General features: G+C 39.2%; 2 protein-coding genes and 1 pseudogene across 5 annotated transcripts; 2 read left to right on the top strand and 1 right to left on the bottom strand.

The window, feature by feature from the left end:
• The first annotated feature begins 308 nt into the window (after positions 1 to 308).
• Positions 309 to 4761, top strand: LOC106353073 (annotated as a pseudogene). The gene is made up of 2 exons (XR_007338241.1): positions 309 to 1660; positions 4517 to 4761. The product of XR_007338241.1 is annotated as an S-locus-specific glycoprotein-like (transcript).
• LOC106353072 (spliceosome-associated protein 130 A) lies at positions 4724 to 11312 on the bottom strand. Of its 3 annotated transcripts, XR_007338240.1 has the most exons (16): positions 11006 to 11311; positions 10525 to 10635; positions 10312 to 10388; positions 10141 to 10224; positions 9823 to 9910; positions 9577 to 9719; positions 7597 to 9466; positions 7115 to 7422; positions 6729 to 7029; positions 6498 to 6653; positions 6253 to 6397; positions 6010 to 6086; positions 5800 to 5936; positions 5472 to 5580; positions 5078 to 5352; positions 4724 to 4957 (listed from the first exon to the last, which is right to left on the bottom strand). XR_007338240.1 is itself a non-coding variant. In XM_013792749.3 (15 exons), the coding sequence occupies exons 1-15, from the start codon at positions 11198 to 11200 to the stop codon at positions 5152 to 5154; spliced, it is 4002 nt and encodes a 1333-aa protein (XP_013648203.2). In that variant the 5' UTR covers positions 11201 to 11311; the 3' UTR covers positions 4724 to 5151. The 3 variants fall into 3 exon arrangements, 2 of the variants coding, with proteins under 2 accessions (XP_013648203.2, XP_048632338.1); XM_013792749.3 differs by having other exon boundaries at positions 4724 to 5352; XM_048776381.1 differs by lacking the exon at positions 10525 to 10635 and having other exon boundaries at positions 4724 to 5352; positions 11006 to 11312.
• An 810-nt stretch (positions 11313 to 12122) lies between these two features.
• LOC106353070 (reticulocyte-binding protein homolog 2a) lies at positions 12123 to 14754 on the top strand. Its single transcript, XM_013792746.3, has 3 exons — positions 12123 to 12334; positions 12549 to 13475; positions 13549 to 14754. Exons 2-3 carry the CDS (start codon positions 12558 to 12560, stop codon positions 14572 to 14574), a joined length of 1944 nt encoding a protein of 647 aa, XP_013648200.2. The 5' UTR covers positions 12123 to 12334; positions 12549 to 12557; the 3' UTR covers positions 14575 to 14754.
• Positions 14755 to 15098: the final 344 nt, after the last annotated feature.

Here is a 15098-nt window from a genome sequence, read left to right as displayed (position 1 = left end):
TTCGTTGGACGTTGCAGTTTTAAGTTAAACAACATATGATATGTTATGTCATTTGGTCCAAAAACACGCACATGTTGTGTTACGTTGCATGAGAAATCAATTTCACGTGGTAAGGTTATTGACCAATGACAATAGTTTGTTAAAAGGAATCAATGAATGGCTTGAAAGTCATTGAATGTGGAAATAACATTTTTCTTGTCTGCTGGAAAGTAAATATAATCTACGACTAAGACATAAACCATGCAAATTAAAATCAAACCATCCTCATTAAGTTTGCAAATCTGACAATCAGCAAGTAACAAACAACTCTATAAATAACAGAGACGAGAAAAGAAGAAGAGCATAGAAGATTAAGTGGTAAAGAGAGACATGAAAGGTGTAATACCACACTATCATCACTCTTACACCTTCTTTTTCGTTATATTGGTTCTGTTTCCCCATGCGTTCTCAACCAATACTTTGTCATCTAACGAAGCTCTTACAATCTCAAGCAACAAAACCCTTGTGTCTCCTGGTGATGTCTTCGAGCTTGGCTTCTTCAAAACCGCCACGAAGAACTCTCAAGATGGTAGTACTGATCGTTGGTATCTCGGTATTTGGTACAAGACAACCTCTGATAAGAGAACATATGTTTGGGTTGCCAACAGAGACAACCCTCTTCACAACTCCATCGGAACTCTCAAAATCTCTCACGCAAGCCTCGTCCTCCTTGACCAGTCTGATACTACCGTCTGGTCAACGAACCTTACGGGAGTTGCGCATTTACCAGTTACGGCAGAGCTTCTCGCTAACGGCAACTTCGTGCTTAGAGACTCCAAAACCAACGACCTAGACCGGTTCATGTGGCAGAGCTTTGATTATCCGGTGGATACTTTGCTCCCGGAGATGAAAATTGGTCGGAAACACAAAAGTTCAGAAAAAGAAAAAATCCTCACATCGTGGAAAAGTCCTACTGATCCATCAAGTGGAGATTATTCGCTCATACTCGAAACCGAAGGGTTTTTACATGAGTTTTATCTATTTAAGAACGAGTTCAAAGTGTACCGAACCGGTCCTTGGAACGGAGTCCGGTTTAACGGTATACCGAAAAAAATGCAAAACTGGAGCTACATTGATAACAGTTTCATAGATAACAACGAGGAAGTCGCGTACACATTCAAAGTCCACAACAACAACAACATGATCCACTCGAGATTTAGAATGAGTTCCACAGGGTACTTACAAGTAATCACATGGACTAAGACAGTACCGCAACGTAACATGTTTTGGTCGTTCCCGGAAGATACATGCGATCTGTACAAAGTTTGTGGTCCTTACGCTTACTGTGACATGCACACGTCGCCTACGTGTAACTGTATCAAAGGCTTCGTTCCCAAGAATGCGGGAAGATGGGATTTGAGGGATATGTCAGGTGGTTGTGTGAGGAGCTCGAAGCTAAGCTGTGGAGAGGGAGATGGGTTTCTGCGGATGAGTCAGATGAAGCTACCGGAGACAAGTGAAGCGCTTGTGGAGAAGAGGATCGGGTTGAAGGAATGCAGGGAGAAGTGTGTTAGAGATTGTAACTGTACCGGGTATGCGAATATGGATATCATGGATGGTGGGTCGGGTTGTGTGACTTGGACCGGTGAGCTCGTGGATATGCGGAAGTACGACGCTGGAGGCAGTGGCGGAGCCACATGCACTAAGATGGGGGCCACTGAACCCAACAAAATTTTGAAAATTAGTGCAAGTTATTAAACCTTAAGCTTTGTGCCCCCGTTCAAAAATTTATTTTGCCCCCGTATGTCTTTAAGCCCACTTGATAATTTAGAGAACAATATTATATTTAAGCCCACTTGATAGTTTTGTGAATTATAGTTTAAAGCCCACTAATTAAAAAAGCCTAAAATCAAAACTCTGTGTTCTAGTCTTGTCTCCCTCTCATCTTACGAACGTCTTTTGGTTTTCCAGTTCTCAAACTCATCTGTCATACGAAATTCACTTGTATCCAGCAGTTGGTGAGTCATGAATCTCGTCACTTTTGAAGTATTTATTTTTCTTTTTTTAAAAGTTTGATGTAAACTAATAACATGACACTTTTTTGTTAGACAAATCAATGGAAAAATTTCTTAAAAGGCCGTTCATACCAACACCTGAAGACAATTTGGATGATTTGCCATGGGATCCAGCTAAAAGAAAAAAAATTACAGCATACCATTCAAATCAAAGAGATGAGGTAAGACGCAAGTATCTAGCTAGAGGTCCTTGTAAACCGTATGGTCATAATTTTCCAAAAAAGATGATTGGAAAATCATTGAGACGCTTTAGCCCTGCTTGGTTTGATCAGTATGGTAATTGGCTTGAATATAGCGTATCGACAGATAGAGCTTATTGCTTGTGTTGTTACTTGTTTAGAGATGATATACATAAACAAGGCGGGAATGATACGTTTGTGACGGAAGGTTTTTCTAGTTGGAATAAATCTGAAAGATTAGCTTCTCATGTGGGTGGTATGAATAGCTTTCACAATATTGCTGTTAAGATGTGTGATTCTTTGATGAAGCAAAACCATTCCATTGCACAAGCTTTTTATAAGCATGATGATGTTGTGAAGAATGAATATCGTCTTCGGTTGAATGCTTCAGTTGATGCTTCTAGATATTTGTTGCGACAAGGAATACCTTTTCGTGCTCATGATGAATCAGAAGATTCTGGTAATAAAGGAAACTTTTTGGAGCTTATAAGATACACGGCAGACCAGAATGAAGCAGTACGTAAGGTTGTTTTGGAGAATGCTCCAAAAAATAACCAAATGACTTCTCCACCGATTCAGAGAGATATTGTTCATTGTTTTGCCGAGGAAGTTGTGAAATCTATTATCGAAGAAGTTGATCATGGCATTTTTGGTCTATTGGTGGATGAATCTGCTGATATTTCTCACAAAGAGCAAATGGCTGTTGTGTTACGTTTTGTCGATAAGAATGGAACAATCAAAGAAAGATTTATTGGTGTGATTCATGTAAAAGAAACTTCTTCTCTGACACTCAAGCTAGCTATTGATGATTTGTTTTCTAAGTATGGATTGAGCTTGAAAAATATAAGGGGTCAAGGTTATGATGGAGCGAGTAATATGAAGGGTGAATTCAATGGTCTCCGGTCTTTGATTTTAAGGGAAAACAGTTCAAGCTATTATGTTCATTGCTTTGCGCATCAACTTCAATTGGTTGTAGTGGCAGTTGCGAAGAAACATTTTGAAGTTGGGGATTTTTTTGATATGATTTCTACATTATTGAATGTAGTTGGAGCTTCTTGCAAACGACAAGATGTGGTTAAAGAAAAATACCGTGAGGAAGTTAAAAAGGGAATTAGCAGTGGTGAAATTAGCACTGGAAAAGGAAAGAATCAAGAGCGTTCTCTTCCAAGGCCATCAAATACTCGCTGGGGTTCTCATCATAAGACATTAGTGCGTTTGGTCGAGTTGTTTTCGATTGTTATTGAGGTGCTTAAGTATATCCAGAATGAAGGCTATGATGACTCCAAGAAACGACAAGCATATGGTCTTCTTAAGTACCTTTGTACGTTTGATTTCGTCTTCTATATGCAATTGATGTTGCTTATTTTGGGATTAACAGAGAATTTATCCATGGCTTTGCAAGAAAAAGATCAAGACATTTTGAATGCTGTTTCATTGGTTGGATCAACTAAACGAGAACTACAAAAGCTTAGAGATGATGGATGGGACTCCCTTATGGTTAGAGTTTCTTCTTTCTGTAAGAAACATGATATTGAAATCATCATGATGGAAGACGAGTTTGTTGGTTCAGGGAGTCGAAGAAAGAAAAGCAACATAACCAATTTACATCATTACAAGATCAGTTGCTTCAATGTTATTTTGGATTTGCAGCTCCAAGAGTTTAATGATCGCTTTACTGAGGTAAACACCCAACTCCTTATTTGTATGGCTTCCTTAAGTCCTACAAATTCGTTCAAGTTGTTTGACAAAGAGAAGCTGATGAAATTGGTTGAGTTTTATCCCGATGATTTTAGTTTTTTTGAGTGTTCTTCTCTTGAGCAGCAACTTGACATATACATTGATAATATAAGAGAGGATGGTCGATTTCATAACTTGGAGAGTCTTGGAGATCTTTCTCGTTTGATGGTGGAAACGCGGAAACATCTTGCACATCCTTTAGTTTACAGACTTTTGAAGTTAGCATTAACTTTACCAGTTGCTACGGCAACTGTCGAGAGATGTTTTTCTGCAATGAAGTTTGTGAAGACAGCGTCGCGCAACCGAATTGGAGATCAATTTTTAAGCGATTGTCTTGTTTGCTTTATTGAGAAGGATTTGTTTGCATCGGTAACAAATGAAACAGTGGTGAAAAAGTTTCAAAACATGGCTGAACGTAGAGTATGTTTGTAATTTTTTTTTAGTAATATTTGTAAGACTATTTCAATTTAAGAAATATTTTGTTTGATATCATATTTTATTTATGCCCCCAATAAAAATATTTCCTGCCTCCGCCACTGGCTGGAGGTCAAGATCTTTATGTCAAGGTAGCAGAAGCTAGTCTTGTCCCCTCGTAGACATATGTATCAAATAATATGCGAGATTTAAAAAAATATTTGTATCGATTAAAAGTATCTAAAAATAAATAATACGAAACCCTTATTATTATCCATGTTTTATATAAAATTAAACGTTTATTGATCAATAATTTTATGTCATCATATCACTTTTATATTAGAGCAATGAAAAATATATATATTGGGTTTTATGTATATACACAATGATACCGAGTCCTCTGCATTTAAAACACATCTCAACTCTGTACATAGGAAAGTATGATCCTCTACAAAATGTCTGAGAGAGAGAAAGAGAACACATCTCAAGGATTAGTCGTTAAGAGTCACTGCTCTCAAGAACGAACACAAGGCAGTTCCTAAGACACTGGATAGTTTTCCAACTCTTTGCATCCTATAAGCAGTAATGTCAATAAGCTTGTAAGTATTCACAATTCACCACGTTCACCACTACTTAATTTATAAATTCCATAGGCAGTTTCCAGCTGCTAAGAATTTGGACTCAGTTACGCACCACATCGAATCACTGAAGTCATGGAACTGGCGTGCTTTAGAATGCATGCTTGCAGTAGAAAGAGGGCTGATGTCTTAGTGCAGAGCGTAATGGACACGCTCGAGCAATTGTACAACTTGGTGCAGCATTAGAGGCGGAGAAGGACATTGTTTTGAACTTGCTTTTAATGAGCTTGGTGACGGCTGAGGTGTAGATAAAACTGACTCCTGCTGTCTATTTGTAAGTTCCAAGAACTGAGCAAGCATGTCACCGTCCAGAATCTTTGTCGCTTGGGACTACAACAATTGTCAGAACAACTTATGTTTCATACTGTACTAATAATGCATAAGAGATCATTCTTAGCAATATCTTCTACATATTAGAAAAATTTTAACTGGTTTTTTGGTTCACTTACCGGATTCTCTCGACCTCGGAACTCCTTGTGATCGTTACCAAGAACAGGAGCAGTCAGCGGATGAACCACAAGCTTTGCTTGGACGGCTTCTAGGAGTTCATATTCCTCCCTACAGAAACTTGTGGTCAGTCACTGAACTTACCATGGAAAAATTAGCACAAAAAGAATGTCTGGTGCAAGCTTAAGGGTAACTAAGTATACCACAAGATCATAAAGCTTCTACTTGGTGGAAAAAAAGGCCAAGCGAATGTATATTTTGCAAACACTACTAGTTTTTTTTTTGGGGGGGTCAAACACACTAGTTAATAGTTAGATATTCAAATCAAACCTTGAAATAGGAGCAAAGACGAATATACTTCCCAATAGTGTGCCAGCTATGATTGTATCATCAGCAGCGTCAGTGCTTTTACTAAGACCATAACTTCGCAGCACATCACCAGCTGGAAGTTTGTAAATGCTGCCACCCTGTTCACAATGTAGGAGTGAGCAGTAAGGAACAGAAAGCAATTCAGATAGAAGCACAAAGTTTAGGATTTACCTTTTTGATAGCCATGGCAACCTCACCCATGTGATAAGCACAGTTTAGATTCAGGTTGGATTCCGGATTTGAATACTCTGCATCATCACAACGAGGTATTTTCAGTTAGCAAAATCTTTTGGATCATAACAAAGCCTCTATTAAGAGTATTATCAAATCCAAAGTTTGCTCCATAGCATTTAGAAGAATCCTAAGAATAATCAGTAAAGACTAGATAATCAGCAAAGGTAAAGTGTTTCGTACCAAAGTCTGAATGATCTTTGCAAGACAGGATAGCTATACTCCCCTTGCGATCAGATACAGCAACAGAATTGACATCCATTAGAAAGCAATCAGCAACTAACCGCTGCGCTGGATCACAATATACTTGGTGAAGTTTCTTCACATCCTTCAATAACATGAAAAAAAATATAATATTAACAGCCAACATTTAAGAAAGGGACAAGATAAAGTAACTCTTATTAGTAGAAAGGGACAACAAAACAAACCTCATGATAAGAATAAAACAGAACACCATCACGGCAATCCCCAACGACGATTCTAGTCAAGTACGTGCGCAGAGATGTTATCATGAAACGAGTCCTCCCCACCGCAAACCTCTTCATTTTATCAGGACTATCGTTCGGGAAACCGCACACATAAAACTATTCAAGAGCAGCAGATTAGCACGCTAAACAAGTGGCAAACAAAACAAATAGATTATCAAAAGTGAGACTTACGGCATTCCCAGCAGACGCCAGGAAGAAACGATCAAGGTACGGACAGATCGCAAGTACCATACCCGGCCAAGTGGTTGCAGATGCCAATTTTAAATGCCACGTTTCAGCTTCGTCAAGTTTGATATCATCATCGTAGCTGTTATCATCTGGACTGCTGCAGAGACTACTACTTGATAGTTGTTCATCACGAAAAGGTGATGTACGCTGGGAAGATAAACCATCTTTTGAACAGATTGTCATTGAACCACTGTCCGAGTTTTGAGTGTGTACTAAGCAGAGAATGAGTATTCGTCCTTTTGTACTGTAAAATAAGCATTCAAAGGTATACACACAATCACTCAATGGTCAAATTAGAAAGTGGCTTAAAGAACTAGATTTTTTCAAACCTTTCTGCTTCACCGCTGGGTAGTATAGCAGGACCAGATGACAAACTCGTCCCAACCACAAGGACTTGCTCATTTCCCACGCGTACAAGCTCCATCGATTTTCCAGTTTCTCCAGGTTTGAGCTTGTAGGATGACAACACTGATCCACTGAGCGGGTCCACGCAGCATATATCAGACGTACCAGCATCACACAGATCAGTTCTCATCACAATCAGTAGTTTGCTTTCACTATGGTAGATAACCTTTCGCGGAGTGCCTCCAAGGTGAAACTTTTGCGCATTAAGCCGTTTGCTATGCACCATCTCCACCTACAAACCAAGCTAATACGTCAGGCAACAACCATAGACGGATCAAAATAATAGCTCCAACTGAATCCTACAAATGTCTATCGCAGGCTTAGAATTAGCATATCGTTGTCCAAAGCACAGCGCAATAGTCAGTGAAAGTCTGGAACTAAAATTTGTAAAATAGAAAATACTTACCAGATGTAAAGAGTTCTCTGCAACAAAAAGAATGCCTTGAGGGCATTCTGACGAGCATACAGGAGTTGCATGAGTAGAAGCTTGGAATGAGATGGAAGTGTAGGAAAGGCTTTGCCGAGCTGTGTGCAACAACCATGGCCTGTCACTAAGCGCTATGATATCTGAATCTAGTGAATCACTGAACGGAACCAGAAAAACAGGTGTGATGCCTATACGTCGGGTGGCAATTAACACAAGGTCGATGGGTAAATTCTCCCTTTCACCCACAACTATGTCCATCTCTTCTTTATTCAAGCCGGATGAATGTGAAAAGGGAGGCCACTCAAAACGAAGCAGCATCCCATTTCTTAGCCCAGAAAGAACATAGACTTGATCAACTAACACGAGTCTTACATCCTGAGGAATACATCCACGAATAGCAGTTCCCATTGTATTCGTTAGCGATACCATCCCAGAGGCAAGGACTCTAAGACCCCCACCGTCATCTTCTGAGAAGGAGAGGACCTCAACAGAAGGCTTATGTGTGCCGATCAAAAACGTATAGCCTCGCTCCATACCAGAAAGAATCGCAGCTTTGCATCTCTTCTTCCCAATAGATTTTTGAGGGATTGAGATGCAGGAAACTTCGTACTGCAGTTCCACCCGTTGAATTTCGTAGATTTCGCAGCAGTGAGATGATACTGATCTGACCCCAAGAACAGACAGGAAACAAGGGTTAGAGGTAGACACAACTATCAGATCTTCAGCAACTGCCCCCAAGCTGATACTGACATTTTCTGGAAACCAAGAGGAGACAAACGGTGAAGAACCATCCATGTTGGCCATGCACAGCCTTACTGCATCTTGGTGAATCTGCACCAACAAACCATCGGCAACAAGCCCACAGGCCAAGGTGCAGACATCAGGCTGGAAACCAACTGAATCAGTGACATCTTTAAAACTTAATCCAACTGATAAAACCCTAGTCTCCTCAACAAAAGACAGAACAAGAAATGAATGGTACACATCAGGAAGCTTCATTTTAACAGTCCAAGTACCAGTTATTCCTTGATAAACAGGCGCGGTTTTCAGAAGCTTTTCTACATTAACGCCACTGCGAATAATCCTTAAAGAGCCTTCAGGCGTAACGCCACAGCAAGCAAACATTTGGTCTCGTTTCTCGTTCTGGTCATCCACAACCGAGAAATCCAAGATCGGAGCAATGTTTTGAATGGAACTCATCCAATGTAGCTTCTCTTTTCCCAATTTGAAAACCGTTCCATCCGCCATTTCGGAAAACGTGGCCAGGAATCCACCTTCCACCCATAATATTTCTTTGCACGGTAAGCCTTTGTATAAACACTCTGATATATTAATCTTAACACCATCATCTTCATATATGAGTTCAAACACGAAAAATTCACCATCATCTAAGCAAATAATCATCCGGGGATTATAGTTATGATCCGGCTCCCAAGTCCATGAAGAGACATGCTTAGAACTCAACTTTCCAATATCGCTTTCGGTATCTATGAACATTGGATCCCAATCGCTAAGCTTTAACAAAGCAGATGCAGCAACGTTAGAAAGACCCTCATCGTCTCCATCTTGTACTCTACACGACTCTTCAACAAAATGTTCTTCCACTAATGAAGCAGGAGGAACCAGATCTAAGGATGTCCTAACCAAACAGCAAGGGTTTTGAGGATCTCTGAGATCCATTAAGAGAGCGTCACCAATTCTAAACAGAAAGGCAAATCCAGAGGAGTGAGGAACTTCAACAATACTATGTGCTAGAGCCCCAGCTTCGACATACTCTGATATTAAACATATGGATTCCTCTTTGATGTTCCATCTAAATAAGACCAACTCATTCAGGAGAGATCCTTTCCTATACAATCAGAAGATTACTGAGGTAAGCAACTCTTGGTGGTCGCAGACTCTTATGGAGAAAACACAATAACTAAAAACAAAGCTTTTTGAACTGCAAGGGTTACGTACCTATTTAAAACAATGGCAAGAACAGGATCATAACCCTTGGATTCATTAAAACCTTTAGAAATGAAACACATGCTCCAAATAGTACCAGATAATTCTTGTACAGAGCTAGTCTTCCCTCCGTCTTCAGAAGGATAAAAAATCCTCTAAAAATTTTAAAATTAAATAAAAATTATCACTCATGAGTCATGCCTTTTCTGTCAAATGAAGTTACAAGATGCTCCCCAAGTTGGTGACAAAAACCAATACCTCATGAATAATATCAGCCATAGACGATGATGAGAGGGAAAATAGAGCAAAGCGATCATGATATGCACTGACAGCAAGAAAGAGACCACTGCAAAATGCATAATAGGACACAATATTAATCGTTGGTACTCAAGATGCAAATAATGTATGTTTAGAGAAGTGAACACTCTAACGAATTCAATTTTCTACAAAATCCAATAGTGAGCACTTCAGCACTAGGCAAAATATACAAAAGAGATACAGCTAGTAACGAGTGGCATCTAAAGGCATCAACAGAATGATGTAAGTAACAAAATCATGGTTAAATGGAAAACTTGCCTAGAATCTACAGTGAGCATTCTTCCAAGTTGAGTCCTCGAGTTTCCTGGACTAGAAAGTTGAACATGTTGTATGGGCAAGAACCTACACCAAATGGCAGAAAAAAATAGTAAGATGACAATGACATGAGGTCTTCTGCGGGAAAAAGGGACGAAGACAGGAGGAAGAAACCTGTGCATTTCATTGCTAAATGAGAGAAACGAGAGCTTTCCGGAATCAGAAAGAACAGCCAAAAGGTCTTTTCCCATCTGACAAAAAAAAAGATAACAAGATGAGTGACATATCAAAATCACAGATATACTAACAAAACCAAAGCTAGCTTGTTAAGTGAATCTCCTGATCACTAAAAATAAACTATTCCCTGTCTAGATGTAAGATGCTTACCTTACTCCGAGGTATAACAGCCAAATCCTTAATAGTTCCGAATACATTCTGTTCACAGACAGATTCAACAAACCCATCTTCACCTATAACCACCAGCTCTAGGCAGGTCTCCTGATGCGAGAAAAATAAAACAAGATTTTAACATAGCATTACACCTGGCACACACAAATTGCTCAAGACAAAAGCTCTTCCCACCACAAACACATAGAACAATCCTGGATCCATGATGATTGCCTAAGTCTCTAACTTATCCTTATAGTGTCCTAATGCAACTTCCAATTTGTAACCACAAATCTAACTCTTTTAACAATGCCCTCAACACAAAAACCCAGTGAGAAACTGAAACTAGTGGAGATTGTGGCATATCAGCTTCACAGAATCTCAATCCCTAAAAAGAGAGATATTATAAAAGGAACCAACTTTCACATAAATTAATCGAAACCCAAATCCTAAAAGTAGAGATAAGAGGAAGACGGAGCACCTTTCCGAAAACGACGTCGCGGGAGGAAGGAGAGCGGAAGTAGCCATAAGCAACCTGGAGGACGACGCTGGGGGGGAGGACGCACTTAGCGAGGTAATGATCACCTACGGAGGAAGGAGGAGGAGTGGGAGTCGCAGTGGCAGCAGAAGATGATTGAGAGTGAGCGGAAGATTCATCCTCCGGAGCTGCCATCATCAAATCAAATCAACGGGGGAAAGGGACGTGCTTTATTTGTTTAACTTTCTCTCTCTCTCTCTGGGGAGAGGAGATCTTTATCAGTGACCCTAATTTGTTGAATTTGTATTTTGCACCCAAAAAAAGGATTGATCTGTAATGTACAAGTGATAGCAAAACAAACAATAAAACGATCAAACATACAATTTTTTTTAAAAAACTAATTAAATAAAAAAAATTCAATTAAAAAGGGTATTTCCATAATATTTCATATGTTCACTAATTTTTATCTTATTAATTATTTAATTTTGATCAATGAAATTCATCGACATCAAATTAATCATATTTTTTAGCCAGAATAATAAATTTATTTTTAGATAAACTATCTTAAATTTATAACTAAAACTTTTTTTTTAAATACTTCAAATTATATTTTAACATTTTAATATCCAAATCATAATAAAAAAAATTATCCAAATCATATTTTTATCTAAAAAAATGATGTTTTACTGAATATCAAACAAATAAAAATAAATCATTTCAGCCACAATCTATTATTATTTAATTATTAAATTATATTAGATTTAGAATTTAGTGTTACTATTTAAAGTTTAAAATGTTTGTAAGTAAATTATTAAAACCAAATCTAAATTATATTAAATACTTCCTCCGTTTCTAAAAAAATAATGTTTTAGAATTTTCAATTTTTTAAATAAAACATATTAAAACTTACTTATAAATACATAATTTTTTTGTAATTTTATATTTCTTAAATTTTTAAACCAATAAAATTTTAAAAAATGCAATTAATATTCTTAAATTTTACAACATCTCATTATTAGTTGACAAATATTACATTAAAAATATAAAATATCTATCTTTTTTGAAACAAAAATTTTCTCTATGATATAAATATTTTATGAACCGAGCGAGTACTAGATATTGCAAGAAACCAGTTTAAAAATAAATAAAAAATATTAGAAAGAGACGACCAAAACAAAGTTGTGGTGAAAGAAAGAAAAAGAGACCGATTATTGCGCCAAAACCAAAGGTGTGTCCTCCCTCTCCTTCTCCTTCATCTTGATTCCCTTGCAGCCTCTCTACTCCTTCCCGCTGCGATCTCCTCACCGTCTCTTTCCAACACCAATCCTAACGGTAAAGCTTCCCTTTTTATCAATCCATCAGCTGAATTCGCTTGTAATGTAACTCAATTTCAAAACTTTCTGGATCGTGATGGTTCCTGTTGATCGAATCCAAGTCTAAATCGATCTCTCTTTCTAGGAAAAATTCAATAAAGTTTAGACCTTTTTGATCGTAGGGTGCTTATAGAGTAGTTCTTCATCTCTCTCTGTGTTTCATTCATCTGCAGAACACATCAATGGATCCACCAGTCTCGGATCTCGACAAAATCGACGACCAGAAAGAAAAAACCGGACCTTCCTTCCACTGCCACCTCTACGACACAGAGCTAGTCCACAAAATCTCCCAAACCTTCCTCCCCGGACTCGCCACCGCCTGCGTCGACAACACCACCGGAGACATCTTCCGCAGTCCAGGCTCCGTAGCCGCCGACATCCGCAAAGAGATGATCGAGTACCTAACTAACAGAAGCCAAACCTTCGTGGCCGAGCACATAGTCCTCCAAGGAGGAGACGCAGACACCGAAGCCTCTCACCATCCTTTCGACATAGTCTCAGACTTCATCGACGACTTCGCAACCTCCAAGAGGAACCTCTTCAGCCGCGTCTCCGGTTGGCTCCTTAGCGAGAGGAGAGAGGACAACGTCGATGACTTCGCTCAGGAGATGGAGATTAGTGGGTTTTGGTTGAGTGATCATAGGCAAGGACTCGCGGAGACGTTGCTTAAGAACGTTGACTTTAAAAACGGTTATCACTGCGAGATGAGGTTTCAGACCGAAGGGGAAGTCTCTGAGCATGTCTTGACGTGTGGTTATAGGACGATGGATTGTGAGAATGAAGGTTGTAATGCGGTCTTCTGCAAGAAGCAGATGGAGAGTCATGACTCCGTTTGCCCGTTTAAGATTGTGAAGTGTGAGCAGGGGTGTGATGAGAGGATCATGAGGCGGGAGATGGATAGGCATTGTATTACTGTGTGTCCTATGAAGCTTGTGAACTGCGCGTTTCGCGCTGTTGGGTGTTTGGATGATGTGCGTCAGTGTGAGGTTCAGAGGCATCAGTTGGAGAGTGTGGGGTCTCATTTGATGTGTGTTCTTAAGAGTATTTACAAGGAAGCTTCTGTGGATGATCTCAAACCTCGAGCTGAGCAGATACAGCAGGTGAAACATCAGTAAACACAATTTAGCTTAGAGATGAACTTTTGTTGCTTAAGACTTTTGTGGTGTGTTGCAGTTGTCTACCAGGTTGTCTGAAGCGAGGAATGCAAGGTCGTTGACGAATCTTGTCAGGGAGATTGATGCAAAGCTGGGGGCTTTAGAGATCAGACCAAAGAGTATTGATAAAACCGAAAATGCGGAGAAGAAAGGTTTAGAGGAAGCTGAGGTAAAAGGAAGACCAGAGATAGCAGGTGAAGTGGTTTCAAGAGAAGCAGAGGTTTTAGTAGATGATGTGAAGAAAGTTTCTGAAGCTGAGATAGCAGAGAATGTTAATGAAGAAGGGGAATTAAAAGCTCAAAAGCTTTTGGAGATCGGCGAGTTTATCAAAGAAGGGGATAACAGCTCTGGAGCTGATTTGTCAGAGAGAACTGAGACGAAAGCTCCAGAAGTTGTGGTGATGGATGAGGATAGAGAGGAGGAAGAGAGTGGAGAGACAAAACAGTTAAGAGCAAATGGAACCAGAGGTTTGGAGACTGAAGTCAATGAGGTGATTGATGAAGAGGATAGAGAGACAAAGAAATCAAATGAACCCTCAAGAATAGTCATGGACAAGGAGGAGAATGAAGAGGGAGCAGAGACAATCAACTTAAGTGCTCGTGCTTCTGGTGAAGAGAGTGCAGAGACAAAAGAGTCAAGAGCAAATGAAACCAGAGGTTTAGAGGAAGAGAATAGAGAGACAAAGAAATCAGATGAAACCAAAAGCGAAGCACCTGCAAGAATAGTCGTGGAGAAGGAGGAGAATGAAGAGGGAGCAGAGACAATCAACTTAAATGCTCGTGCTTCTGGTGAAGATAGAGAGGAGGAAGAGAGTGCTGAGACAAAACAGTCGAGAGAAAATGAAACCAGAGGTTTAGAGGAAGAGAATAGAGAGACAAAGAAATCAGATGAACCCTCAAGAATAGTCATGGACAAGGAGGAGAATGAAGAGGGAGCAGAGACAATCAACTCAAGTGCTACTGCTTCTGATGAAGCTGCAGCGTTGTCAAAGAGCTCAGAAGGTTTCTCTAAAGCACAAGCTGAAACCGAACCAAATCTTGCTTGACATCTTTTGTTGAGAGACCAAACTTAACATGGTGTGTGTTTTTTCGTTCCCGTTTAACAAGAATTTGTATGTTGTTTGTCTGAAAATATTAACCTCGTACAAAATACTATTTGAGTCATCAAAATGTAATCCAGTTTTGCTATACTTCTTCAATTGATTATGGTTTGAAAATTTGTTCAATGTCTACATTTTCTAAGCCAGATGAGTATAAAATCGAAACATCTACACAATAAACCGATCCAGAAAGATGGACAGTGGAGAGACACACATATAAGTCTCCAGTGTCCTGCTAAAGGAACTTTGAGTTCATATTGGTCATATAGGATGAGAAGGGAATTGAACTATATGAGCCATTGCTCTTCAGTAGTCCAGTGCTAACTGATTGGTTGTATAGATGGGTGATGGGTCAATTTTATTTTATTTATGATAAGTATTAAGAGTTTTAGGCTTCTACGGATAGATGTTAAGAATATAGGGACCGCGTTGCAAAATGCAATCTCTTTCTGTTAAAAAAAAAAGACAAA

The sequence above is a fragment of the Brassica napus genome, chromosome A3 (assembly GCF_020379485.1).
Source record: "Brassica napus cultivar Da-Ae chromosome A3, Da-Ae, whole genome shotgun sequence".
Lineage (NCBI taxonomy): Eukaryota > Viridiplantae > Streptophyta > Magnoliopsida > Brassicales > Brassicaceae > Brassica > Brassica napus.
Note: the sequence above shows the minus strand (reverse complement) of the source record. Positions and strands in the feature narration are given on the sequence as shown.

Bases quoted from the DNA above. Each gene is read 5' to 3' on its own strand.
- LOC106353072 (XM_013792749.3), bottom strand. From the start codon at position 11,200: ATGATGGCAGCTCCGGAGGATGAATCTTCCGCTCACTCTCAATCATCT. The intron at 5,937-6,009 runs GTAAATCCTAAA...CATTGTGAACAG, and splicing joins TTGCCATGGCTATCAAAAAG to GGTGGCAGCATTTACAAACT. The intron at 5,581-5,799 runs GTTTGATTTGAA...AAGTTTCTGTAG, and splicing joins GTCTTTGCTCCTATTTCAAG to GGAGGAATATGAACTCCTAG.
- LOC106353070 (XM_013792746.3), top strand. From the start codon at position 12,558: ATGGATCCACCAGTCTCGGATCTCGACAAAATCGACGACCAGAAAGAA. The intron at 13,476-13,548 runs GTGAAACATCAG...GGTGTGTTGCAG, and splicing joins GAGCTGAGCAGATACAGCAG to TTGTCTACCAGGTTGTCTGA.